General features: G+C 45.5%; 1 protein-coding gene across 2 annotated transcripts; it reads left to right on the top strand.

The window, feature by feature from the left end:
• The first annotated feature begins 1,664 nt into the window (after window positions 1–1,664).
• LOC118966132 (uncharacterized) lies at window positions 1,665–15,045 on the top strand. 2 transcript variants are annotated; one of them, XM_036989127.2, is made up of 6 exons: window positions 1,665–1,777; window positions 2,704–2,745; window positions 6,545–6,728; window positions 7,223–7,341; window positions 9,478–9,646; window positions 12,397–15,045. In XM_036989127.2, exons 2-6 carry the CDS (start codon window positions 2,719–2,721, stop codon window positions 12,693–12,695), a joined length of 798 nt encoding a protein of 265 aa, XP_036845022.2. In that variant the 5' UTR covers window positions 1,665–1,777; window positions 2,704–2,718; the 3' UTR covers window positions 12,696–15,045. The 2 variants fall into 2 exon arrangements, with proteins under 2 accessions (XP_036845022.2, XP_036845023.2); XM_036989128.2 differs by having other exon boundaries at window positions 2,704–2,739; window positions 12,397–13,389.
• Window positions 15,046–27,185: the final 12,140 nt, after the last annotated feature.

The raw sequence follows: 27,185 nt of genomic DNA on the forward strand, positions 1-27,185 counted from the left end.
AAGCCATGAACACCTCAGAGCCTCAGAGCCTCATCACATAAAGCCATGAACACCTCAGAGCCTCATTACGTAAAGCCATGAACACCTCAGAGCCTCGTCACGTAAAGCCATGAACACCTCAGAGCCTCGTCACGTAAAGCCATGAACACCTCAGAGCCTCGTCACATAAAGCCATGAACACCTCAGAGCCTCGTCACGTAAAGCCATGAACACCTCAGAGCCTCAGAGCCTCAGAGCCTCGTCACATAAAGCCATGAACACCTCAGAGCCTCGTCACGTAAAGCCATGAACACCTCAGAGCCTCGTCACGTAAAGCCATGAACACCTCAGAGCCTCGTCACATAAAGCCATGAACACCTCAGAGCCTCGTCACGTAAAGCCATGAACACCTCAGAGCCTCAGAGCCTCGTCACGTAAAGCCATGAACACCTCAGAGCCTCAGAGCCTAGTCATGTCCTGATAACACACCTGTATGGAGTTGGGTAGTCATGTCCTGATACATACAGTGTAAATCAAGATTGTATGTTGCCGGTTTCTTATATCGCACAAAGTACTTGGATCAAAAGGCAAGAACAATTATTGTATGAGAGAGAACAGGAAGGGACAGTGTTTTATGGGTTAATTCTGTCCTACCTCTCTATATAAACCTACCTGTTCTTACGCCTGTTCCTGGGTTGACAGCATACTGATAAACTGTGATTTATAATATCTGTATGTGTTGTCCATCCTGCTATCAAACACACACCATGACATGACGTAGCAGCCTTGCTTTGTGATGAATAGGAGGTTATAACACTGTCATAACATTGTGCAACAGGTCATAAGGCTGTCACAGGACTGGTCGAGGCCACGGTGGACACATGATGTCGCACTGTCCTCATTTCCCTATGTATTATATTCTGATTAATATTGTTCTATGCCACATTAGTAAATATATGCACCTCGGCAAAATAATGTGACTCTAGCTTCCTCCGCCTGATGTTCCCTAATCTGATCACAAGAAGAGAGAAGCCGCTGTTTTGTTCCCCAATTCCAGTGAGGATGTTGGATATTGTGTCATTCTGCTTTGTTATTTTCTTCATCCTGTGACGGATTGAGGTTGTCGTTTTGTGGTGATTTCCTACTGTGTGTGTTTTTCAGAACAGAGTTCAGACGGCATATAACAGAGAGGTTCTAGAAAAGGATGTGGAACTGCTAACTCAGCGGACCTCAAACCCGGATCTGAAATCAGCCTCCTCGTGTGTGTGTGTGTGTGTGTGTGTGTGTGTGTGTGTGTGTGTGTGTGTGTGTGTGTGTGTGTGTGTGTGTGTGTGTGTGTGTGTGTGTGTGTGTGTGTGTGTGTGTGTACACGCATTGCATTGCATTTATGCATTTGTTACATTTGTAGCGCAACACATTAGATGTGAATATTGTTTGCAGGTGTGCTCATTATTTAAACAGGTGTCCTTCTTGGACCTCAGCTCACCTGTCCAGCTTTAATACAGAGGAATGATGATACTGAAACTCATGGTGAGAGAGTAGGCTCCGCCTCTCCATTACACCCACCTAAACTGATAGTGAGAAATTTTACATAATGATAGAGTGACTAGTGAAGAGTCTGAGAGAGAGAGAGAGAGAGAGAGAGAGAGAGAGAGAGAGAGAGAGAGAGAGAATATAAAGGACTGGAGGAGCTTTCACCTGCCCACTCGTTCTGTCTCTCTTCCTCCATCACACCTCTCTCTCTGAAGGATATTACTGCATCAAGCTGTTAAACAAACAACTTAAAGGACTCAAACAGGTAGAGATGTCCCTCCATCTCTCATTGAGAGTTTTCATTTTGCTGGCTTTCATTTGATGCACTTTTGCACTGTTAACCTGCTGTCCACCTGCTGTTAACCTGCTGTCCACCTGCTGTTAACCTGCTGTTAACCTGCTGTACACCTGCTGTTAACCTGCTGTCCACCTGCTGTTAACCTGCTGTTAACCTGCTGTTAACCTGCTGTTAACCTACTGTCCACCTGCTGTTAACCTGCTGTTAACCTATTGTTAACCTGCTGTTAACCTGCTGTCCACCTGCTGTTAACCTATTGTTAACCTGCTGTTAACCTGCTGTCCACCTACTGTTAACCTGCTGTCCACCTGCTGTTAACCTATTGTCTACTTGCTGTTAACCTGCTGTTAACCTGCTGTCCACCTGCTGTTAACCTGCTGTTAACCTGCTGTTAACCTGCTGTTAACCTGCTGTCCACCTGCTGTTAACCTGCTGTTAACCTGCTGTTAACCTGCTGTCCACCTACTGTTAACCTGCTGTCCACCTGCTGTTAACCTGCTGTCCACCTGCTGTTAACCTGCTGTTAACCTGCTGTCCACCTACTGTTAACCTGCTGTCCACCTGCTGTTAACCTACTGTTAACCTGCTGTCCACCTGCTGTTAACCTGCTACAATGTGTAGTGATTTTAATGTTATGTTGTTATTTGAATGTCAAACTAAACCATATTATATTTTGTAATGACTATTTTTGAGTATTTCTGACAAAGGTTTTATTTGTGTATCATGTTGAGCAGTTTGTTTCGGTTTTTGGAGTTACGTAATTCTCAAATTGAACTACTGCATGTTCCACTTTCAGTTACGGAACAGCGCAAGTCTCACATGTGACATGATGTCTGTGCTGTGTCTTTCTCCTGGTATTCTGGTATTTAAAGAATGTGTTTAATGATTTTCAGATAGTGTGTGTCGACATGCTGGCTACTCTGGAGACGGTGAGAGTGAGTTTATTTTATACCTCAAGAGACTGTGTTTTCTACCATAAAAAGGGTCAGGGTGGTCTGTTTCTGTGTGTGTGGAAGCTGTGAATCCTTCTTTCACCCTTCTGCCAAACTCCCAGTCAGACTGACGGACTCATAACTTCATGTGGTTGACTCCCAGACAGTTCATTTGGTTGACTCCCAGACAGTTCATGTGGTTGACTCCCAGACAGTTAATTTGGTTGACTCCCAAACAGTTCATTTGGTTGACTCCCAGACAGTTCATTTGGTTGACTCCCAGACAGTTCATTTGGTTGACTCCCAAACAGTTCATGTGGTTGACTCCCAGACAGTTCATTTGGTTGACTCCCAGACAGTTCATTTGGTTGACTCCCAGACAGTTAATTTGGTTGACTCCCAGACAGTTCATGTGGTTGACTCCCAGACAGTTCATTTGGTTGACTCCCAGACAGTTCATTTGGTTGACTCCCAGACAGACCGGACACACAATCAATGTACTGTAGCTATGCAGCTGAATATTTCAAAATAAGTATTTATTTTCTGTGTCTTTATATTGATGTTGCTGTGAGAGTGACCAACACTTGCATATATTTGCTAGTCAAAGCAGACAGTGGGGTTAAAGGTGTGTGTGTGTGTGTGTGTGTGTGTAGTCAAAGTAGTGAGCAGGCTGTTGTGCGTCTTTAGAACAACAACAAACTGCCAGTTATTAATTACAGTACACTACTAACAGATTCTGGTCCGTACACAATTATTAAATATATACTACTATGTATTACTACAATAACTACAGATCAGTACTAACAGATTCTACTATTATGTATTACTATACAATAACTACAGATCAGTACTAACAGATTCTGGTCCGTACACAACTATTAAATATATACTACTGTTTATTACTGTACAATAACTACAGTACACTACTAACATATTCTACTATTATGTATTACTATACAATAACTACAGATCAGTACTAACATAACTTTTACAAGAGAGACCAGGGCCTGCGTTTATAAAGTGTCTCAAAGTAGGAGTTATCTGATATTGGAAAGGTGTCTTGTCAGTTATAGAATTCAAAAACCAGACAGTGATGTGAGGAAATATCACATGCAGACGTGATCCCCGTTCAGACGTGATCCCCTTTCAGACGTGATCCCCGTTCAGACGTGATCCCCTTTCACACGTGATCCCCCTTCCGTTGTGATCCCCTTTCACACATGATCCCCCTTCCGATGTGATCCCCTTTCACACGCGATCCCCCTTCCGATGTGATCCCCCTTCCGATGTGATCCCCTTTCACACGGGATCCCCCTTCCGATGTGATCCCCGTTTAGACGTGATCCCCGTTCAGACGTGATCCCCCTTCCGATGTGATCCCCGTTTAGACGTGATCCCCGTTCAGATGTGATCCCCCTTCAGATGTGATTCCCCTTCAGATGTGATCCCCATTCAGATGTGATCCCCGTTCAGATGTGATCCCTGTTCAGATGTGATCTCCCTTCAAATGTGATCCCCGTTCAGATGTGATCCCCGTTCAGATATGATCACCCTTCTTCATTTTTGTGGGATTCCAGATGTCATTAGAAGATGTTGATGGCAGTGATTTGTTACATTCATTGTTATAGTCCTTGTTATAGTCCTTGTTACAGTCCTTGTTACAGTCCTTGTTACAGTCCTTGTTACAGTCCTTGTTATAGTCCTTGTTACATTCATTGTTATAGTCATTGTTATAGTCCATGTTACAGTCCATGTTAGAGTCCTTGCTACATTCATTGTTATAGTCCTTGTTACAGTCCTTGTTACAGTCCTTGTTATAGTCTTTGTTACAGTCCTTGTTATAGTCCTTGTTACATTCATTGTTATAGTCATTGTTATAGTCCATGTTACAGTCCATGTTAGAGTCCTTGCTACATTCATTGTTATAGTCCTTGCTACATTCATTGTTACAGTCCTTGTTATAGTCCTTGTTACAGTCCTTGTTATAGTCCTTGTTACATTCATTGTTATAGTCATTGTTATAGTCCATGTTACAGTCCATGTTAGAGTCCTTGCTACATTCATTGTTATAGTCCTTGTTACAGTCCTTGTTACAGTCCTTGTTATAGTCCTTGTTACAGTCCTTGTTATAGTCCTTGTTACATTCATTGTTATAGTCATTGTTATAGTCCATGTTACAGTCCATGTTAGAGTCCTTGCTACATTCATTGTTATAGTCCTTGCTACATTCATTGTTATAGTCCTTGTTACAGTCCTTGTTACAGTCCTTGTTACAGTCCTTGTTACAGTCCTTGTTATAGTCCTTGTTACATTCATTGTTATAGTCATTGTTATAGTCCATGTTACAGTCCATGTTAGAGTCCTTGCTACATTCATTGTTATAGTCCTTGTTACAGTCCTTGTTACAGTCCTTGTTATAGTCTTTGTTACAGTCCTTGTTATAGTCCTTGTTACATTCATTGTTATAGTCATTGTTATAGTCCATGTTACAGTCCATGTTAGAGTCCTTGCTACATTCATTGTTATAGTCCTTGCTACATTCATTGTTACAGTCCTTGTTATAGTCCTTGTTACAGTCCTTGTTATAGTCCTTGTTACATTCATTGTTATAGTCATTGTTATAGTCCATGTTACAGTCCATGTTAGAGTCCTTGCTACATTCATTGTTATAGTCCTTGTTACAGTCCTTGTTACAGTCCTTGTTATAGTCCTTGTTACAGTCCTTGTTATAGTCCTTGTTACATTCATTGTTATAGTCATTGTTATAGTCCATGTTACAGTCCATGTTAGAGTCCTTGCTACATTCATTGTTATAGTCCTTGCTACATTCATTGTTATAGTCCTTGTTATAGTCCTTGTTACATTCATTGTTATAGTCCTTGCTACATTCATTGTTATAGTCCTTGTTATAGTCCTTGCTACATTCATTGTTATAGTCCTTGTTATAGTCCTTGTTACAGTCCTTGTTACAGTCCTTGTTACAGTCCTTGTTATAGTCCTTGCTACATTCATTGTTATAGTCCTTGTTATAGTCCTTGTTATAGTCCTTGTTATAGTCCTTGCTACATTCATTGTTACAGTCCTTGTTATAGTCATTACTACAGTCCATGTGACAGTCCCAGTCCTTGCTACATTCATTGTTATAGTCCTTGCTACATTCATTGTTATAGTCATTACTACAGTCCATGTGACAGTCCTTGTTATAGTCCTCTAAGTTATATTCCAGTGATTTTGTGCTTAGTATGTTTGAGCTTGAAGGTGTTTATATACACTCAGTTTATAACATATTAGAAACATTAGGACATCGACTGACCAGGTGAATCCAGGTGAAAGCTTTCATCCCTTATTGATGTCACTTATTAAATCCACTTCAATCAGTGTAAATGAATGGGAGGAGACAGGTTGAAGAAGGATTATTAAGAATTGAGAGAATTGAGACATGGATTGTGTATGTGTGCCATCCAGAGGGTGAATGGGAAAGACAAAATATTTCAGTTCCTTTGAATGGGGTATGGTAGTAGGTGCCAGGGGCACTGGTTTGAGTCTGGTGAGTTTGTCACACTCAACAGTTTAATGTATGTACCTAGAATGTTACACCACCCAAAGGACATCCAGCCAACTTAACACAACAACTGTGGGAAGCATTGGAGTCACCTTGAATGCTTTCGACACCTTGTAGAGTCCATGACCCGACGAATTGAGGCTGTTCTGAGGGCAAAAGGGGGTGCAACTCAATATTATATATATATCTATAGACAGTATATACACAGTACGTATACACTGACCGTGCTGTCTCCTCTAGATGGGTTATATCCCAGGCTGGCCCGGTCCTGCCCAGACCCCGGTAGAGGTGGACCTGGACGTCATAGAGGAATATCTACAGGAACACTCCCTGGATGTCCAACACACACCTCCTACGCCTCCTGCCACGCCCGCTCAGCAAACACACACACACTCACACCAACACCAGGAGACCAGCGTCATAGGTGAGCGTGTGTGTGTTTATTGATTGAGTGGTCGATTGATTTAATTGATCGACTGATTGATTTATACATTTGTTTATTCTCTTATTGATTGATTAATAAACTGGTTGCCTGATTGATTGGTTGACTACCTGATTGCCTGATTGGTTGATTACCTGATTGATTGGTTGATTACCTGATTGCCTGATTGATTGGTTGATTACCTGATTAACAGATTGCCTGATTACCTGATTACCTGATTGCCTGATTTTTTTTATTTTACCTTTATTTAACCATGCAAGTCAGTTAAGAACAAATTCTTATTTTCAATGACGGCCTAGGAACAGTGGGATAACTGCCTGTTCAGGGGCAGAACGACAGATTTGTACCTTGTCAGCTCAGGGGTTGAACTTGCAACCTTCCGGTTACTAGTCCAACGCTCTAACCACTAGGCTACCCTGATTGGTTGATTACCTGATTGATTCATTTGTTGACATATTGATGTATTGTCTCTTCAGAGAACAGCTGGTCTGGTCAGTATGCCTACCAGTGGCATTATGACTATAGTTCTCCTAATAAGGAATATGAAAAACAGGCTCCGCCCACAGAATGGCCTCATCTTCATGGCAACCACTGGGTGAGTACAATGAACACACCCTCTCACACAACATGCATACTGTAGGGGCCGTAATGCAGAAGTCTTCACAATATTATTATTGATGTACATTTGCACATTTGTATAATGTTAATATTTAGGCCATTCCACTATAGACATTTGTACAATGTTAATATTTAGGCCATTACACTATAGACATTTGTACAATGTTAATATTTAGGCCATTCCACTATAGACATTTGTACAATGTTAATATTTAGGCCATTCCACTATAGACATTTGTATAGGAAAACCCCCTGTTCGTTCTCTCCATTAGTTTAGCATGCGTGACATCATATGCCTGACATTATTGCTATGCTCATTAGGCAAGAAGAAGTCGATGGACTGTTCAATTCATTTCCTTTGTAAAATGTTCATTGCTATATAAAACGGAGAAGGTTTTGAATGGTTTTATTGGTGTCAGATTCACTGCTTTTAACATTCACTCCTGTGGTGACTACTGAGATGGCTGCTCTACTACACAATACAACAGGGCTACTACACGTTTACTACACACCTACAACACTCAACAGGGTTTACTACACACCTACAACACTCAACAGGGTTTACTACACACCTACAACACTCAACGGGGTTTACTACACACCTACAACACTCAACAGGGTTTACTACACACCTACAACACTCAATAGGGTTTACTACACACCTACAACATTCAACAGGGCTACTACACGTTTACTAAACACCTACCACACTCAACAGGGTTTACTACACACCTACAACACTCAATAGGGCTACTACACACCTACAACATTCAACAGGGCTACTACACGTTTACTAAACACCTACCACACTCAACAGGGCTACTACACACCTACAACACTCAACAGGGCTACCACACACCTACAACATTCAACAGGGCTACTACACGTTTACTAAACACCTACCACACTCAACAGGGTTTACTACACACCTACAACACTCAACAGGGTTTACTACACACCTACAACACTCAACAGGGTTTACTACACACCTACAACACTCAACAGGGTTTACTACACACCTACAACACTCAACAGGGTTTACTACACACCTACAACACTCAACAGGGTTTACTACACACCTACAACACTCAACAGGGCTACTACACACCTACAACACTCAACAGGGTTTACTACACACCTACAACACTCAACAGGGTTTACTACACACCTACAACACTCAACAGGGTTTACTACACACCTACAACACTCAACAGGGTTTACTACACACCTACAACACTCAACAGGGTTTACTACACACCTACAACACTCAACAGGGTTTACTACACACCTACAACACTCAACAGGGTTTACTACACACCTACAACACTCAACAGGGTTTACTACACACCTACAACACTCAACAGGGTTTACTACACACCTACAACACTCAACAGGGTTTACTACACACCTACAACACTCAACAGGGTTTACTACACACCTACAACACTCAACAGGGTTTACTACACACCTACAACACTCAACAGGGCTACTACACACCTACAACACTCAATAGGGCTACTACACACCTACAACATTCAACAGGGCTACTACACATTTACTAAACACCTACCACACTCAACAGGGCTACTACACACCTACAACACTCAACAGGGCTACTACACACCTACAACACTCAACAGGGCTACTACACACCTACAACACTCAACAGGGCTACCACACACCTACAACACTCAACAGGGCTACTACACACCTACAACACTCAACAGGGCTACTACACACCTACAACACTCAACAGGGCTACTACACACCTACAACACTCAACAGGGCTACCACACACCTACAACACTCAACAGGGCTACCACACACCTACAACACTCAACAGGGCTACCACACACCTACAACACTCAACAGGGCTACCACACACCTACAACACTCAACAGGGCTACTACACACCTACAACACTCAACAGGGCTACCACACACCTACAACACTCAACAGGGCTACTACACACCTACAACACTCAACAGGGCTACTACACGTTTAATACACACATACTACACAGTACTACACATTAATAAGGAAAGAGATTGAATGTAATAATGTAAGTCAGACTGATATTTAAACTGTCTGACTGAGGGGATGTGTGTTTCAGGAGCACAGCACCTATTCCAGTGAGACAACTCCCTGCAGTGAGTCTGACTCCTCCAGCTCCCTCTGTCTAGACTACCCTCCCTCCTCTCCCTCCGACCCTCTCTCCTGCCCCCCTGCTGAGAGGAGAGGCAGGAAGACGAGCGAAATACTGCCCCTCACATCACACTCAGGTAACAACATTACACACACCCACACCCACACCACTACATACACCCACACCACTACACACACCAAAAGCACTACACATACCCACACCACTACATACACCCACACCACTACACACACCAACAGCACTACATACACCCACACCACTACACACACCAACAGCACTACACACACCCACACCACTACATACACCCACACCACTACACACACCAACAGCACTACATACACCCACACCACTACACACACCAACAGCACTACCCACACCCACACCACAACACAATACCACACCACTACACACACCAACAGCACTACCCGCACCCACACCACAACACAATACCACACCACTACACACTACCACAAACCCACACACTATCACACCACTACACACTATCACACCACAACACATTATCACACCACTACACGCTATCACACCACTACACACTATCACACCACTACACACCGGCAAACACCTACCCACACCACTTCACACACCCACACCACTACACACACCCACACCACTACACACACCCACACCATTACACACTATCACACCACTACACACTACCACACACTACCACACCACTACACACTAACACAAACACACACCCACACACTATCACACCACTACCTACTATCACACCACTACACATTATCACACCACTACACGCTATCACACCACTTCACACTACCACACCACTACACACACCCACACCACTATACACACCGACACAATTACACACACCCACACCACTACACACACCCACACCACTACACACACCCACACCACTACACACACCCACACCACTACACACACCCACACCATTACACACACCCACACCATTACACACACCCACACCATTACACACGACCACAACACTACACACTACCACACCACTACACACTACCACTACATACACACACACACACCACTACATACACCCATACCACTACACACTACCACACCACTACACACACCCACACCAATACATACTACCATAGCACTACATACACCCACATGACTACACACACCCACGGCACTACACACTACCACTACACAACGACAAACACACACCCACACCACATTATCACACCACTTCACACTACCACACCACTACACACACCCACACCACTATACACACCGACACAACTACACACACCCACACCACTACACACACCCACACCACTACACACACCCACACCACTACACACACCCACACCATTACACACACCCACACCATTACACACACCCACACCATTACACACGACCACAACACTACACACTACCACACCACTACACACTACCACTACATACACACACACCACTACATACACCCATACCACTACACACTACCACACCACTACACACACCAATACATACTACCATAGCACTACATACACCCACACGACTACACACACCCACGGCACTACACACTACCACTACACAACGACAAACACACACCCACACCACTACCTCACCACTACACACTACTACACCACTACACGCTACCACACCATTACACACACCCACGCCACTACACACTACCACAAACACACACCCACACCCCTACACACTACCACACCACTACACACTATCACACCACTACACGCTACCACACCGGCAAACACCTACCCACACCACTACACACACCCACACCACTACACACTACCACACCACTACACAATACCACACAACTACACACTACCACAACACTACACACATCCACACCAATACACACTACCACACCATTACACACTACCACACCACTACACAATACCACACCACTACCACACCACTACACACTACCACACCACTACACACTGGCAAACACCTACCCACACCACTACACACACCCACAACACTACACACTACCACACCACTACACACTACCACACCGACAAACACTTACCCACACCACTACACACTGACAAACACCTACCCACAACACTACACACTACCACAACACTACACACATCCACACCAATACACACTACCACACCATTACACACTACCACACCACTACACAATACCACACCACCACCACACCACTACCACACCACTACACACTACCACACCGACCAACACTTACCCACACCACTACACACTGACAAACACCTACCCACAACACTACACACTACCACATCACTACACACTACCACACCACTACATACACCCATACCACAACACACTACCACACCACACACCCATACCACAACACACTACCACACACCCATACCACAACACCACTACACCACTACACACACACCCACACCATTACACACTACACACTACCACACCACTACATACACCCATACCACACCACACACCCATACCACATCACACTACAACCACCCACACCCACACCATTACACACCAACAAACACACACCCACACCACTACACACTGACACCACAACCCACACTGACACCACAACCCACACTGACACCACAGCACATGCTGACACCACAGCACACGCTGACACCACACCACAGCACACACTGACACCACACCACAGCACACACTGACACCACACCACACGCTGACACCACAGCACACGCTGACACCACTACATACTGACACCACTACATACTGACACCACTACATCACAGCCTTACTCACCAGTGACCCCTGTCTCACTCTTCTATCAGACCCACGTCCCATCCATCCATCCACCCACACACACCAACCTTAATAACGAATAAACACTAATAAATAACAATATACTTACTTCCTGTATCCCACCTTTTTCCCCGACAGGAAAGAAGAAGGAGCGTCTGTTCCACTTTCTGTTTGAGATGCTACAGACCCCCTCCATGCGGAGCTGCATCTGGTGGGTACAGTCCTGCTCCGGCACCTTCCAGTTCTCCTCCCAGAACAAGGAGCGTCTGGCCCAGCTGTGGGGCCGAAGGAAGGGAAATCGCAAGACCATGACATACCAGAAGATGGCTCGAGCACTCAGAAACTACAGCAGAACAGGAGAGATCTGTAAGGTGAAGAGGAAGCTCACGTACCAGTTTAGTGAGGGAACACTGAGGGGGCTGCAGGGAGCGTGTTAGGGAGAGTGAGAAGGAGGAACATATGCTAGCACAGTTACCTGGCAGGGCACAAAGATAAATACTGAGTATTTGTAGGATGAGGAAGTAGAAGATGAGGAGCAAGAGGAAGAGGAGGAGGAGCAGGGGGAGGAGGAAGAGGAGGAGAAGCAGGAGGAGGAAGAGGAGGAGAAGGAAGAGTATGAAGAGGGGGAGGAGGAGGAAGAGGAGGGTGAGGAGCAACATCACCCTAACCCCTAACTCTTCTGTCTTCAACAGGTAGACACCATGTAGAAGCTAGGGAAAGGACCATCAACATGTAGAAGCTAGGGAAAGGGCCTTCAACATGTAGAAGCTAGGGAAAGGGCCTTCAACATGTAGAAGCTAGGGAAAGGGCCTTCAACATGTAGAAGCTAGGGAAAGGGCCTTCAACATGTAGAAGCTAGGGAAAGGGCCTTCAACATGTAGAAGCTGGGGAAAGGGCCTTCAACATGTAGAAGCTAGGGACAGGGCCTTCAACATGTAGAAGCTAGAGAAAGGGCCTTCAACATGTAGACACCATGTAGAAGCTAGGGAAAGGGCCTTCAACATGTAGAAGCTAGGGAAAGGGCCTTCAACATGTAGAATCTAGGGAAAGGCCTTTCAACATGTAGAAGCTAGAGAAAGGGCCTTCAACATGTAGACACCATGTAGAAGCTAGGGAAAGGGCCTTCAACATGTAGAAGCTAGGGAAGGGCCCTTCAACATGTAGAAGCTAGAGAAAGGGCCTTCAACATGTAGACAACATGTAGAAGCTAGGGAAAGGGTCTTCAACATGTAGAAGCTAGGGAAGGGCCTTCAACATGTAGAAGCTAGAGAAAGGGCCTTCAACATGTAGAAGCTAGGGAAAGGGCCTTCAACATGTAGAAGCTAGAGAAAGGGCCTTCAACATGTAGACACCATGTAGACGCTAGGGAAAGGGCCTTCAACATGTAGAAGCTAGGGAAAGGGCCTTCAACATGTAGAAACTAGAGAAAGGACCTCCAACATGTAGAAGCTAGGGAAAGGGCCTTCAACACGTAGAAGCTAGGGAAAGGGCCTTCAACATGTAGAAGCTAGGGAAAGGGCCTTCAACATGTAGAAGCTAGGGAAAGGGCCTTCAACATGTAGAAGCTAGGGACAGGGCCTTCAACATGTAGAAGCTAGGGAAGGGCCCTTCAACATGTAGAAGCTAGGGACAGGGCCTTCAACATGTAGAAGCTAGGGAAAGGGCCTTCAACATGTAGAAGCTAGGGAAGGGCCCTTCAACATGTAGAAGCTAGGGAAGGGCCCTTCAACATGTAGAAGCTAGGGAAAGGGCCTTCACCATGTAGAAGCTAGGGAAGGGCCCTTCAACATGTAGAAGCTAGGGACAGGGCCTTCAACATGTAGAAGCTAGGGAAAGGGCCTTCAACATGTAGAAGCTAGGGACAGGGCCTTCAACATGTAGAAGCTAGGGAAAGGGCCTTCAACATGTAGAAGCTAGGGAAAGGGCCTTCAACATGTAGACACCATGTAGACGCTAGGGACAGGGCCTTCAACATGTAGAAGCTAGGGAAAGGGACTTCAACATGTAGAAGCTAGGGAAAGGGACTTCAACATGTAGAAACTAGAGAAAGGGCCTCCAACATGTAGAAGCTAGGGAAAGGGCCTTCAACATGTAGAAGCTAGGGAAAGGGCCTTCAACATGTAGAAGCTAGGGAAAGGGCCTTCACCATGTAGAAGCTAGGGAAAGGGCCTTCACCATGTAGAAGCTAGGGAAAGGGCCTTCACCATGTAGAAGCTAGGGAAAGGGCCTTCACCATGTAGAAGCTAGGGAAAGGGCCTTCAACATGTAGAAGCTAGGGAAAGGGCCTTCAACATGTAGAAGCTAGGGAAAGGGCCTTCAACATGTAGAAGCTAGGTAAAGTGTATTCAGGGGCTACAGAAGGGACAAGCCTTTGAACATTGGCTTTGAACATTATTTGTAAATCTGAGGATTGTCATTATATGAAAACTACTTCATAAGTAGAGTTTGAATGAATCTCAAATGGCACTGATTATTTTATACCTAATGAAGAAAATGTTGGATCGGATGATATATTTTTCTACACTTTCTTTTTGTTTTAAATTTAGGTCTTTAATCGTGTGTTTTGATAAACTGGTTTAGAGAAGATCCATGTGTTCGGAAATAACGTTTTAAACCGTTTGTCTTTTTGTCCTATGATTTTAATAAAATGTCTGGTATCTGCCCTCATACTGTGATGGTGTTGGCCCAGCGTCGTCCGGGTTTGGCCGGTGTAGGCCGTCATTGTAAATAAGAATTTGTTCTTAACTGACTTGCCTAGTTAAATAAAGGTTACATTAAAAAAACAAATGCTGGAGAGAGAAGTGATTCATATACACACTGCACATAGATATACCCCCACACAGTTCCCACGGGCTGTATGCAAAGCAACCAGGCAGACCAACAGTCTGGTTAATGAATAACAGCACCAGAGTAACTCAACACCACCAAAACCCACTGGGCTCTGCCGAGGGGAGGACGGCTCATAATAATGTCTGGAACGGAGTCAATGGAATGGAATCAACCACGTGAACACCACGTGTTTGTGTTTGATACCATTCCATGGACTCCGTTCCATCCATTATGATGAGCCGCCCTCCCCTCACCAGCCTCCACTGTTACATACACACACCTACTCACTCACAAATAGGGGAGAAAGAGAAGGTTGTTGTTAGATTAGCTACGCTTGCGCTCTTGTTCAGTGTTATCAATAATATAATTTTATATCTGTAAGTCTTCATGCAAATGAAGGACGTAACCGGTGCTACACAGTGAACGGATTATGTTATATTTAAATAGCTTTCAACTTGACTCTCACATTCAAACGCTCACCACACATACAATTCCAGTAGAAGCCACAGTGGGGCGCTATATCCACACCCACTCTTTGGGTTTTATGTGTGTACTAAGTCGGTAATACCGTAGATCCCAGTATGAGAGAAGGATGGTATGATGATATGAACATCTGGATACAGCTCAATGTCAAAGTGGAATTATGTAAAAACAAAAAACAAACAAAAATAGCTGATGTTGTTTTTTTGCAAAAACATCAGTAGCCAAAACATCATTATAAAACACCAAGTGTGCTTGATGAAAAGTGAAACCAGCACAAAAAGCAATAATGGCCTTATAGTGAATAGAGGTGTCAATATGACAGCGGTCTAAAATAGTCCATTTATACGTTGGATGGCATGCCGAATTAGTCTGATTCTTTGTCATCAAAACTGAGGTAACCCATGATCTCTCTGAAGTGATCCTGTGATGTGGTTTCTCCAAAGAAAAGTAACCCGTACATGTCTGAGCAGAAAGTCTCCTTAGACACGCTCTCTCCACCGAATGCTCCACAGACTTACAGGATTGAAATGAACGTTTCCAGCTCATCAACAGACAGATCCCAAGGCTGTGTCTCCTGGGTCCCTAGGTGTCCCAGTACAGTCCCTGATCCCAGACAGTGTCTCCTGGGTCCCTAGGTGTCCCAGTACAGTCCCTGATCCCAGGCAGTGTCTCCTGGCTCCCTGTGTGTCTCGGTCTCAGTCCCTGATCCCAGACAGTGTCTCCTGGCTCCCTGTGTGTCTCAGTCCCAGTACAGTCCCTGATCCCAGGCAGTGTCTCCTGGCTCCCTGTGTGTCTCAGTCTCAGTCCCTGATCCCAGACAGTGTCTCCTGGCTCCCTGTGTGTCTCAGTCCCAGTACAGTCCCAGATCCCAGGCAGTGTCTCCTGGCTCCCTGTGTGTCTCAGTCTCAGTCCCTGATCCCAGAAAGTGTCTCGTGGCTCCCTGTGTGTCTCAGTCCCAGTATAGTCCCTGTTCCCAGGCAGTGTCTCCTGGCTCCCTGTGTGTCTCAACCCCCGTACAGTCCCTGATCCCAGGCAGTGTCTCCTGGCTCCCTGTGTGTCTCAGTCCCAGTACAGTCCCTGATCCCAGGCAGTGTCTCCTGGCTCCCTGTGTGTCTCAACCCCCGTACAGTCCCTGATCCCAGGCAGTGTCTCCTGGCTCCCTGTGTGCCTCAACCCCCGTACAGTCCCTGATCCCAGGCAGTGTCTCCTGGCTCCCTGTGTGTCTCAACCCCCGTACATTCCCTGATCCCAGGCAGTGTCTCCTGGCTCCCTGTGTGTCTCAACCCCCGTACAGTCCCTGATCCCAGGCAGTGTCTCCTGGCTCCCTGTGTGTCTCAGTCTCAGTCCCTGATCTCAGACAGTGTCTCCTGGCTCCCTGTGTGTCTCAGTCCCAGTACAGTCCCTGATCCCAGACAGTGTCTCCTGGCTCCCTGTGTGTCCCAGTACAGTCCCTGATCCCAGGCAGCGTCTCCTGGCTCCGTGTGTCTCAGTCTCAGTCCCTGATCCCAGACAGTGTCTCCTGGCTCCCTGTGTGTCTCAGTCCCAGTACAGTCCCTGATCCCAGACATTGTCTCCTGGCTCCCTGTGTGTCTCAGCCCCAGTACAGTCCCTGATCCCAGGCAGTGTCTCCTGGCTCCCTGTGTGTACCAGTAGTCCCTGATCCCAGGCAGTGTCTCCTGACTCCCTGTGTGTCTCAGCCCCAGTTCAGTCGTTGAAATGCTGTAGTATGTCCATGTCACATAAACAATGAAAGCTGGTGAGTGTTGCTGATGTAGATTTTTTGTTCAGTGATGACACTTTTTGCTGAGAGTCTGCCGATAGCAACGTCACCGACTTGTTCTGTCTGCCCATAGCAACGTCATTGACTTGTTCTGTCTGCCCATAGCAACATCACCGACTTGTTCTGTCTGCCCATAGCAACATCATTGACTTGTTCTGTCTGCCCATAGCAACATCACCGACTTGTTCTGTCTGCCCATAGCAACATCACCGACCTGTTCTGTCTGCCCATAGCAACGTCACCGACTTGTTCTGACAAGACTGACAACCATTCTAACCACATCTAAGACTGACAACCATTCTAACCACATCTAAGACTGACAACCATTCTAACCACATCTAAGACCGACAACCATTCTAACCACATCTAAGACCGACAACCATTCTAACCACATCTAAGACCGATGTCCACTTTTGAGAATTGATTCAACATTCAACCTATTCTGACAGTCGATGTTAGATGTCTTTTCTGAATCACTGAATTCAAGTCACATTGACATAAAGGACAACAACAAGTTAACTATCACGTATCGCTCCTTTGGAACATACAACTGAACAGGCTATTTCAAAGTACTACTGCGTAATGACGTTTAACTTTAAGGCCACACATTAAAGGATCCTGTCGGGTTAGATGAACCTGGCAATTGTAACTTTAACAATGCACAACAACTCTAAAGTGCACACATTCAGCCATTGTCTATCAGGCAGGAAAATGTTAACTGCTTGTCTCTGATGTAGCTAGTACCTTTGCTGGCTGACTGGACCTGGACTGTAAATACATTTCAACATATTGAAACGGATTTTTTTTTTTTTTTGCAATACAAAGGCTTCTTAAAAAATGTGTGCTTGACTAATTCACACTAAGTAGTGTTCATGAGAACCACTGTATACGCTTCGGGCTTCAGTATGAAAAGGTTCAACACAAACAAACCAGTAACCAAGTTTGGCGTGAAGCCAAGACCTCTTCTATACCGTATGTGTGGGAAACAGTTTAGACATGGACAACACCTGCAGTAGGCAAGAAATAATGACACGTGAATTAAAATGACGCTTCAAAGTTATTATTTTTCTGTGTTTGAAAATACAAACAGGTTTTAAGTAATAACATTTGACATTAGGTCTTCAATCAACATGGCAACAACAGTGTCATGCTCTGTCAAATGTTGAGGTAAGCATCTCAAGTATGTCATATACACAACTGAAAAATACTGTAGCAGGGCAAGGTGTTGCCATGAGGTTAAATTCGTATGACGCTTTAGGAATATAGCCATTTCGTCAGGCAACGAAAGATATACTTCCAATCTAGACAGATGGAACCCACTGGGTACACAGTGTAATTTAAATGTCCGATCTAGACAGATGGAACCCACTGGGTACAGAGTGTAATTTAAATGTCCAATCTAGACAGATGGAACCCACTGGGTACACAGTGTAATTTAAATGTCCAATCTAGACAGATGGAACCCACTGGGTACACAATGTAATTTAAATTTCCGATCTAGACAGATGGAACCCACTGGGAACAGAGTGTAATTTAAATGTCCAATCTAGACAGATGGAACCCACTGGGTACACAGTGTAATTTAAATGTCCAATCTAGACAGATGGAACCCACTGGGTACACAATGTAATTTAAATTTCCGATCTAGACAGATGGAACCCACTGGGTACACAATGTAATTTCAAGGTGGAGAATTGGATAACATTTGGATGATACGTTGATCACTGAGATTTCAACCTTTATTCACCCACTCAAAAAGAGGGTGAAAAGTTTGTTGAATTCCCAAAGTGTCATCACCATGCTTTCAACCATTTAACAGCACAAACAAATTCCAATGGAAAATGAATGTCTGATCTGTGGTTTAGTTGTCATCTAAATGTGTTATTTCTGCACTTTCAGCCAATTTAAAAGCACAAACAAAGTTAAAATGGGAATATCATGTCAAATATGTTGTTTATTTATATAATAACTTAATGTGCTATCAAGGTATTTCATTTTTAATAGCAGAACCAAATGAGCCTCATTGCAGCTGAGATTATTTAAGTACATGGTGCAAGTGGTGTACTGTATGTCGATTGAGATTCTGTGCAGATTATTATAGCAATGGTGAAGATCGACGGACCTGTGACATTTGCATGCGATCTGGAACACGCACGCTGTCACGTTCTGACCTCTATTTCTGTTGTTTGTATTTATTTAGTATGGTCAGGGCGTGAGTTGGGTGGGCAGTCTATGTTTGTTTTTCTATGTTTTGGGGCATTTCTATGTTTTCGGCCTAGTATGGTTCTCAATCAGAGGCAGGTGTCATTAGTTGTCTCTGATTGAGAATCATACTTAGGTAGCCTGGGTTTCACTGTGTGTTTGTGGGTGATTGTTCCTGTCACTGTGTTTGTCGTCACAGGATAGGACTGTTTTGCGTTCTCACATTTCTTGTTTTCGTTAGTTTGTTCATGTGTAGTGATTTATTAAAATATGAACAACCACCACGCTGCGCTTTGGTCCACTTCTCCTCCTCCTACAGACGAACGCCCTTACAGAATCACCCACCACAACAGGACCAAGCAGCGTGTCAACAGGCAGGAGCAGCAGGAGAAGCAACAGCGGCTGCAGGAGATACGTAGTAAGGAATTCTGGACATGGGAGGAAATCCTCGACGGGAAAGGACCCTGGGCAGAGCCAGGAGAATATTGCCGCCCCAAGGCCGAGCTGGAGGCAGCAAAAGCAGAGAGGCGGCATTATGAGGAACTAGCACGGCAGAGCGGATGGAAGCCCGAGAGTCACCCCCAAAAATTTCTTGGGGGGGGGCACAGGGGGAGTGTGGCAGAGTCAGGAGTCAGACCTGAGCCAACTCCCCCCGTTTATCGTGAGGAGCCAAGGAGGAGCTCAGAACCAGAGCTGGTGTTGGAGGTGAGCGAAGCAGAGACTGTGAAGGAGTTAATGGGGAAATTGGAGGAGAGTGATATGAGGGACTTGCTGGTTTGGTGCATGAGGCACGACATTCGCCCGACGGAGCGTGTCAGGGATTTAATGGCACCGGGGTCAGCTCTCCATACTCATCCTGAGGTGCGTGCGAGGGGTCTGGTGAAGACTGTGCCAGCCTCACGCACCAGGCCTCCTGTGCATCTCCCTAGCCTTGCACGTCCTGTGCCATCTCAGCACTACAGTGCTCCTAGCAGTGCTAACTGTGGCGGGCGTGGTGCTGGTCAGGCACCGTGTTATGCAGTTGTGCGCACGGTGTCCCCAGTACGCGTGCTTAGCCCGGTGCGCTACATCCCAGCTCCCCACATCTGCCGGGCTAGGGTGAAGATCCAGCCAGGGCGGTTGGTGCCAGCCCTGCTCTCAAGATCTCCAGTACGCCTTCACGGCCCGGTCTATCCGTCACCACCTCCACGCACCAGCCCTCCGGTGGCAGCCCCCCGTACCAGGCTGTCTCTCCGGCCCATCCTTACAGGGGCTTCCTCCTCTCCAGCGCTGCCGGAGCCTCCCACCTGTCCGGCGCCGCTGCCGGAGCCTCCCGCCTGTCCGGCGCCGCTGCCGGAGCCTCCCGCCTGTCCGGCGCCTCTGCCGGAGTCTCCCGCCTGTCCGGCGCCTCTGCCGGAGCCTCCCGCCTGTCCGGCGCCTCTGCCGGAGCCTCCCGCCTGTCTGGCGCCTCTGCCGGAGCCTCCCACATGTCCGGCGCCGCTGCCGGAGTCTCCCGCCTCTCCGGCGCTACCAGGGCCTTCCTTTTCTCCAGCGTTGCCGGAGCTTCCCGTCTGCCCAGCGCCAGCTGAGCTTCCCGTCTGCCCAGCGCCGCCAACGCCGCCCGTCTGCCCAGCGCCGCCCGTCTGCCCAGCGCCGCCAGCGCCGCCCGTCTGCCCAGCGCCGCCAGCGCCGCCCGTCTGCCCGGAGCCGCCAGCGCCGCCCGTCTGCCAGGAGCCGCCAGTGCCGCCCGTCTGCCAGGGGCCGCCAGTGCCGCCCGTCAGCCAGGGGCCGCCAGTGCCGCCAGTCAGCCAGGGGCCGCCAGTGCCGCCAGTCAGCCAGGGGCCGCCAGTGCCGCCAGTCAGCCAGGGACCGCCAGTGCCGCCAGTCAGCCAGGGGCCGCCAGTGCCGCCAGTCAGCCAGGGGCCGCCAGTGCCGCCAGTCAGCCAGGGGCCGCCAGTGCCGCCAGTCAGCCAGGGGCCGCCAGTGCCGCCAGTAAGCCAGGGGCCGCCAGTAAGCCAGGGGCCGCCAGTGCCGCCAGTCAGCCAGGGGCCGCAAGTAAGCCAGGGGCCGCCAGTGCCGTCAGTCAGCCAGGGGCCGCCCGAGCAGCTGCCCCTCTGTCCAGAGCAGCTGTCGCCCCTCTGTCCCAAGCTGCTGCCGCCCCTCTGTCCCGAGCAGCTGCCGCCCCTCTGTCCCGAGCTGCTATCGCCCCTCTGTCCCGAGCTGCTATCGCCCCTCTGTCCCGAGCTGCTATCGCCCCTCTGTCCCGAGCTGCTATCGCCCCTCTGTCCCGAGCAGTTGTCCCTCTGTCCCGAGCAGTTGTCCCTCTGTCCCGAGCAGCTGCTTCACCTCTGTCCCGAGCTGCCCCTCTGTCCCGAGCAGCCCCTCTGTCCAGTGGGGTCATTGAGAGGGGTGGTCATGGTGAGTAAGCCAGGGAGGCGGACAATAAGGCGGACTAAGACAATGGTGAAGTGGGGTCCGCGTCCCGCGCCAGAGCCGCCACCGCGGACAGACGCCCACCCAGACCCTCCCCTATAGGTCAAGGTTTTGCGGCCGGAGTCCGCACCTTTGGGGGGGGGGTACTGTCACGTTCTGACCTCTATTTCCTTTGTTTTGTATTTATTTAGTATGGTCAGGGTGTGAGTTGGGTGGGCAGTCTGTTTGTTTTTCTATGTTTTGGGGCATTTCTATGTTTTCGGCCAAGTATGGTTCTCAATCAGAGGCAGGTGTCATTAGTTGTCTCTGATTGAGAATCATACTTAGGTAGCCTGGGTTTCACTGTGTGTTTGTGGGTGATTGTTCCTGTCACTGTGTTTGTCGTCACAGGATAGGACTGTTTTGCGTTCTCACATTTCTTGTTTTCGTTAGTTTGTTCATGTGTAGTGATTTATTAAAATATGAACAACCACCACGCTGCGCTTTGGTCCACTTCTCCTCCTCCTACAGACGAACGCCCTTACACACGCTTTCTACAATTACATGAGAAGACATTTGTTACAGTCTCAAAACGTGGCCAGGGACGTGTTGCTATTTTAAAAGTTGAATAAATACTGTTGAAGACGGATTTGAGCCCGTCTTAATCTATAATTAGACTAGAAGTAGTAGTTATCGTGTTATGGGTTAGACGGGATGGTCTATGTGCATTGTATTTGTAGCAGTAGTATCTATTGTGTTATGGGTTAGACGGGATGGTCTATGTGCATTGTATTTGTAGCAGTAGTATCTATTGTGTTATGGGTTAGAGGGGATGGTCTATGTGCATTGTATTTGTAGCAGTAGTATCTATTGTGTTATGGGTTAGAGGGGATGGTCTTTGTGCATTGTATTTGTAGCAGTAGTATCTATTGTGTTATGGGTTAGAGGGGATGGTCTATGTGCATTGTATTTGTAGCAGTAGTATCTATTGTGTTATGGGTTAGAGGGGATGGTCTATGTGCATTGTATTTGTAGCAGTGGTATCTATTGTGTTATGGGTTAGACGGGATGGTCTATGTGCATTGTATTTGTAGCAGTAGTATCTATTGTGTTATGGGTTAGACGGGATGGTCTATGTGCATTGTATTTGTAGCAGTAGTATCTATTGTGTTATGGGTTAGAGGGGATGGTCTATGTGCATTGTATTTGTAGCAGTAGTATCTATTGTGTTATGGGTTAGAGGGGATGGTCTTTGTGCATTGTATTTGTAGCAGTAGTATCTATTGTGTTATGGGTTAGACGGGATGGTCTATGTGCATTGTATTTGTAGCAGTGGTATCTATTGTGTTATGGGTTAGACGGGATGGTCTATGTGCATTGTATTTGTAGCAGTAGTATCTATTGTGTTATGGGTTAGAGGGGATGGTCTATGTGCATTGTATTTGTAGCAGTGGTATCTATTGTGTTATGGGTTGACTGTTTATTTGTATTTATTATGGCTCCTGGGGTCGGGCAACATTAAGGCAGTTATACAATTTTAAAAACATCACAATATATTACTACAGATTTCACAACACACTAAGTGTCCTCAGGCCCATACTCCACTACAACACAACATCCATGTGTACGTGTGTATGTTATCGTGTGTGTGTATGTCTGTGTCTCTCTTCACAGTCCCCGCTGTTCCATAAGGTGTTTTTTTATCTGTTTTTTAAAATCTGATTCTCCTGCTGCATCAGTTACCTGATGTGGAATAGAGTTCCATGTAGTCATGGCTCTATGTAGTACTGTGGAATAGAGTTCCATGTAGTCATGTCTCTATGTAGTACTGTGGAATAGAGTTCCATGTAGTCATGGCTCTATGTAGTACTGTGGAATAGAGTTCCATGTAGTCATGTCTCTATGTAGTACTGTGGAATAGAGTTCCATGTAGTCATGGCTCTATGTAGTACTGTGGAATAGAGTTCCATGTAGTCATGGCTCTATGTAGTACTGTGGAATAGAGTTCCATGTAGTCATGGCTCTATGTAGTACTGTGGAATAGAGTTCCATGTAGTCATGGCTCTATGTAGTACTGTGGAATAGAGTTCCATGTAGTCATGGCTCTGTGTAGTACTGTGCAATAGAGTTTCATGTAGTCATGGCTCTGTGTAGTACTGTGCACCTCCCACGGTCTGTCAACACTTTTACAAATACAAGTAGTGAGGAAGTCAATCTCTCCTCCACTTTGAGCCAGGAGAGATTGACCTGCATATTATTAATATTAGCTCTCTGTGTAGATACAAGGGCCAGCCGTGCTGCTCAGTTCTGAGACAATTGCAATTTTCCTCTTTGTGGCACCTGACCAAACGACTGAACAGTTGTCCATGTGCGACAAAACTAGGGCCTGTAGGACCTGCCTTGTTGATAGTGTTGTTAAGAAGGTAAAGCAGGGCTTTATTATGGACAGACTTCTCCTCATCTTAGCTACTGATGTATCAATGTAACGTTTCTACTCTTCGTCTGAGGAAGAGTAGCCAATATCGGACCAAAATGCAGCGTGGTACGTGTCCATGTTAAATTTATTACAACTGAACACTGAATACAAAATAACAAACATGAAACAACGTAAATCGAAACAGTCCTGCAATGTGACACAACACAAAACAGGAAACAACAACCCACAAACACAGGTGGGAACAGGCTACCTAAGTATGGTTCTCAATCAGAGATAACGATTAACAGCTGCCTCTGATTGGGAACCATACCAGGCCAAACACATAGAAGTACAAAACCTAGAACAAAACATAGAATGCCCACCCCAACTCACGCCCTGACCAAACAAAATAGAGACATAAAAAAGGAACTTAGGTCAGGACGTGACAATCAACATGTTTTGACCATGACAGTTTACAATCAAGGGTTACTCCAAGCAGTTTAGTCACCTCAATTTGCTCTATTTTCACATTATTCATTACAAGATTTAGTCAAGGTTTATGGTTTAGTGAATGATTTGTCCCAAATACAATGCTTTCAGTTTTTGAAATATTTAGGACCAGCTTATTCCTTGCCACCCATTCTGAAATTAACTGCAGCTCTATGTTAAGTGTTGCAGTGATTTCACTCGCTGTAGTAGCTGACGTGTATAGTGTTGAGTCATCCACATACAAAGACACACTGGCTTTACTCAGAGCCAGTGGCATGTCATTAGTAAACATTGAAAAAGTAAGGGGCCTAAACAGCTGCCCTGGGGAATTCCTGATTCTACCTGGATTATGTTTGAGAGGCTTCCATTAAAGAACACCCTCTGAGTTCTGTTAGAAAGGTAAATCTTTATCCACAATATAGCAGGGGGTGTAAAGCCATAACACATCAGTTTTTCCAGCAGCAGCCTATGATTGATAATGTCACAAGCTGCACTGAAGTCTAACAAAACAGCTCCCACAACCTTTTTATCATCAATTTCTCTCAGCCTATCATCAGTCATTTGTGTTGTGCTTGTTGAATATCCTTCCCTAGAAGCATGCTGAAAGTCTGTTGTCAATTTGTTTACTGTGAAATAGCATTGTATCTGGTCAAACACAATTATTTTCCAGAAGTTTACTAAAGGGTTGGTTACTATTTACTAAAGGGTTGGTTACTATTCTTAGGTAGCGGAATTACTTTAGCTTCCCTCCAGGCCTGAAGGTACACACTTTCTAGTAGGCTTAAATTGAAGATATGGCAAATAGGAGTGGCAAGAGTGTGAGTGTGGAAGAGGTGGAAAAAGTATTGTTGTCTATCAACAATGACAAGCCATCAATGTCTGAAAACTTGGATGGAAAATGACTGAGGATGATAGTGGACTATTCAAAATTACAATTCCTGTCTTTCATAACTTGGTCAGATATACTTGGATGTGTCACAGGTGGGCAGAGTTTATTCATTTTAGACCATTCCATTGGTCCTAAAGTGACATTTCAGTGTTGGAAGGTGACAAAATTATGTTATTTTTAAAGTCACTCGGATGGCATGTGTGTCCCACATGTTAATAAACTTTTGCTCATAGCTTTGTCGTTGGTAACTCTTTCTTACTGTCATTATCCACTAGCACAGTGAGAAGATACTTATGTTTATCTTTCAATCTCTCCCTCTCTCTCTCTCTCTCTCTCTCTCTCTCTTGCCCTCTTTCTTTAACTAAATAGATCAACAACATGAAACTCTGATGTCATCTCTGTCATGAGTCCTTTGTTGTTCTCCATTATGATTGACAATGTATTCTTCCAGGTGAGACCTGATATTGGGAGGTCATTGTTTGCGGATGATGGGGAGAAATATTCCCCATACGGCCGGGAGAGTTCAAGAAGTAAAGTTGACCAGTGTTCCCTCAGGTGGGGTTTCAAGGTCTCAGTTGAGAAAACACACACTGTGTTGTTTTCTAGAAGGAAGGTTGGAAATATGCCTGAAGTTGTATGGAAGGAATCTTTTTTTTCAAATCAAATTTTATTTGTCACATACACATGGTTAGCAGATGTTAATGTCACATGGTTAGCAGATGTTAATGGTTACATACACATGGTTAGCAGATGTTAATGGTTACATACATATGGTTAGCAGATGTTAATAGTCACATACACATGGTTATCAGATGTTAATGGTCACATACACATGGTTAGCAGATGTTAATGGTTACATACACATGGTTAGCAGATGTTATTGGTCACATACACATGGTTAGCAGATGTTAATGGTTACATACACATGGTTAGCAGATGTTAATAGTCACATACACATGGTTAGCAGATGTTAATGGTTACATACACATGGTTAGCAGATGTTAATGGTTACATACACATGGTTAGCAGATGTTAATGGTCACATACACATGGTTAGCAGATGTTATTGGTCACATACACATGGTTAGCAGATGTTAATGGTTACATACACATGGTTAGCAGATGTTAATAGTCACATACACATGGTTAGCAGATGTTAATGGTTACATACACATGGTTAGCAGATGTTAATGGTTATATACACATGGTTAGCATATGTTAATGGTCACATACACATGGTTAGCAGATGTTAATGGTCACATGGTTAGCAGATGTTAATGGTTACATACACATGGTTAGCAGATGTTAATGGTCACATACACATGGTTAGCAGATGTTAATGGTCACATGGTTAGCAGATGTTAATGGTTACATACACATGGTTAGCAGATGTTAATGGTTACATACACATGGTTAGCAGATGTTATTGGTCACATACACATGGTTAG

The sequence above is a fragment of the Oncorhynchus mykiss genome, chromosome 9, assembly GCF_057628025.1.
Source record: "Oncorhynchus mykiss isolate SJ-2025 chromosome 9, ASM5762802v1, whole genome shotgun sequence".
NCBI lineage: Eukaryota > Metazoa > Chordata > Actinopteri > Salmoniformes > Salmonidae > Oncorhynchus > Oncorhynchus mykiss.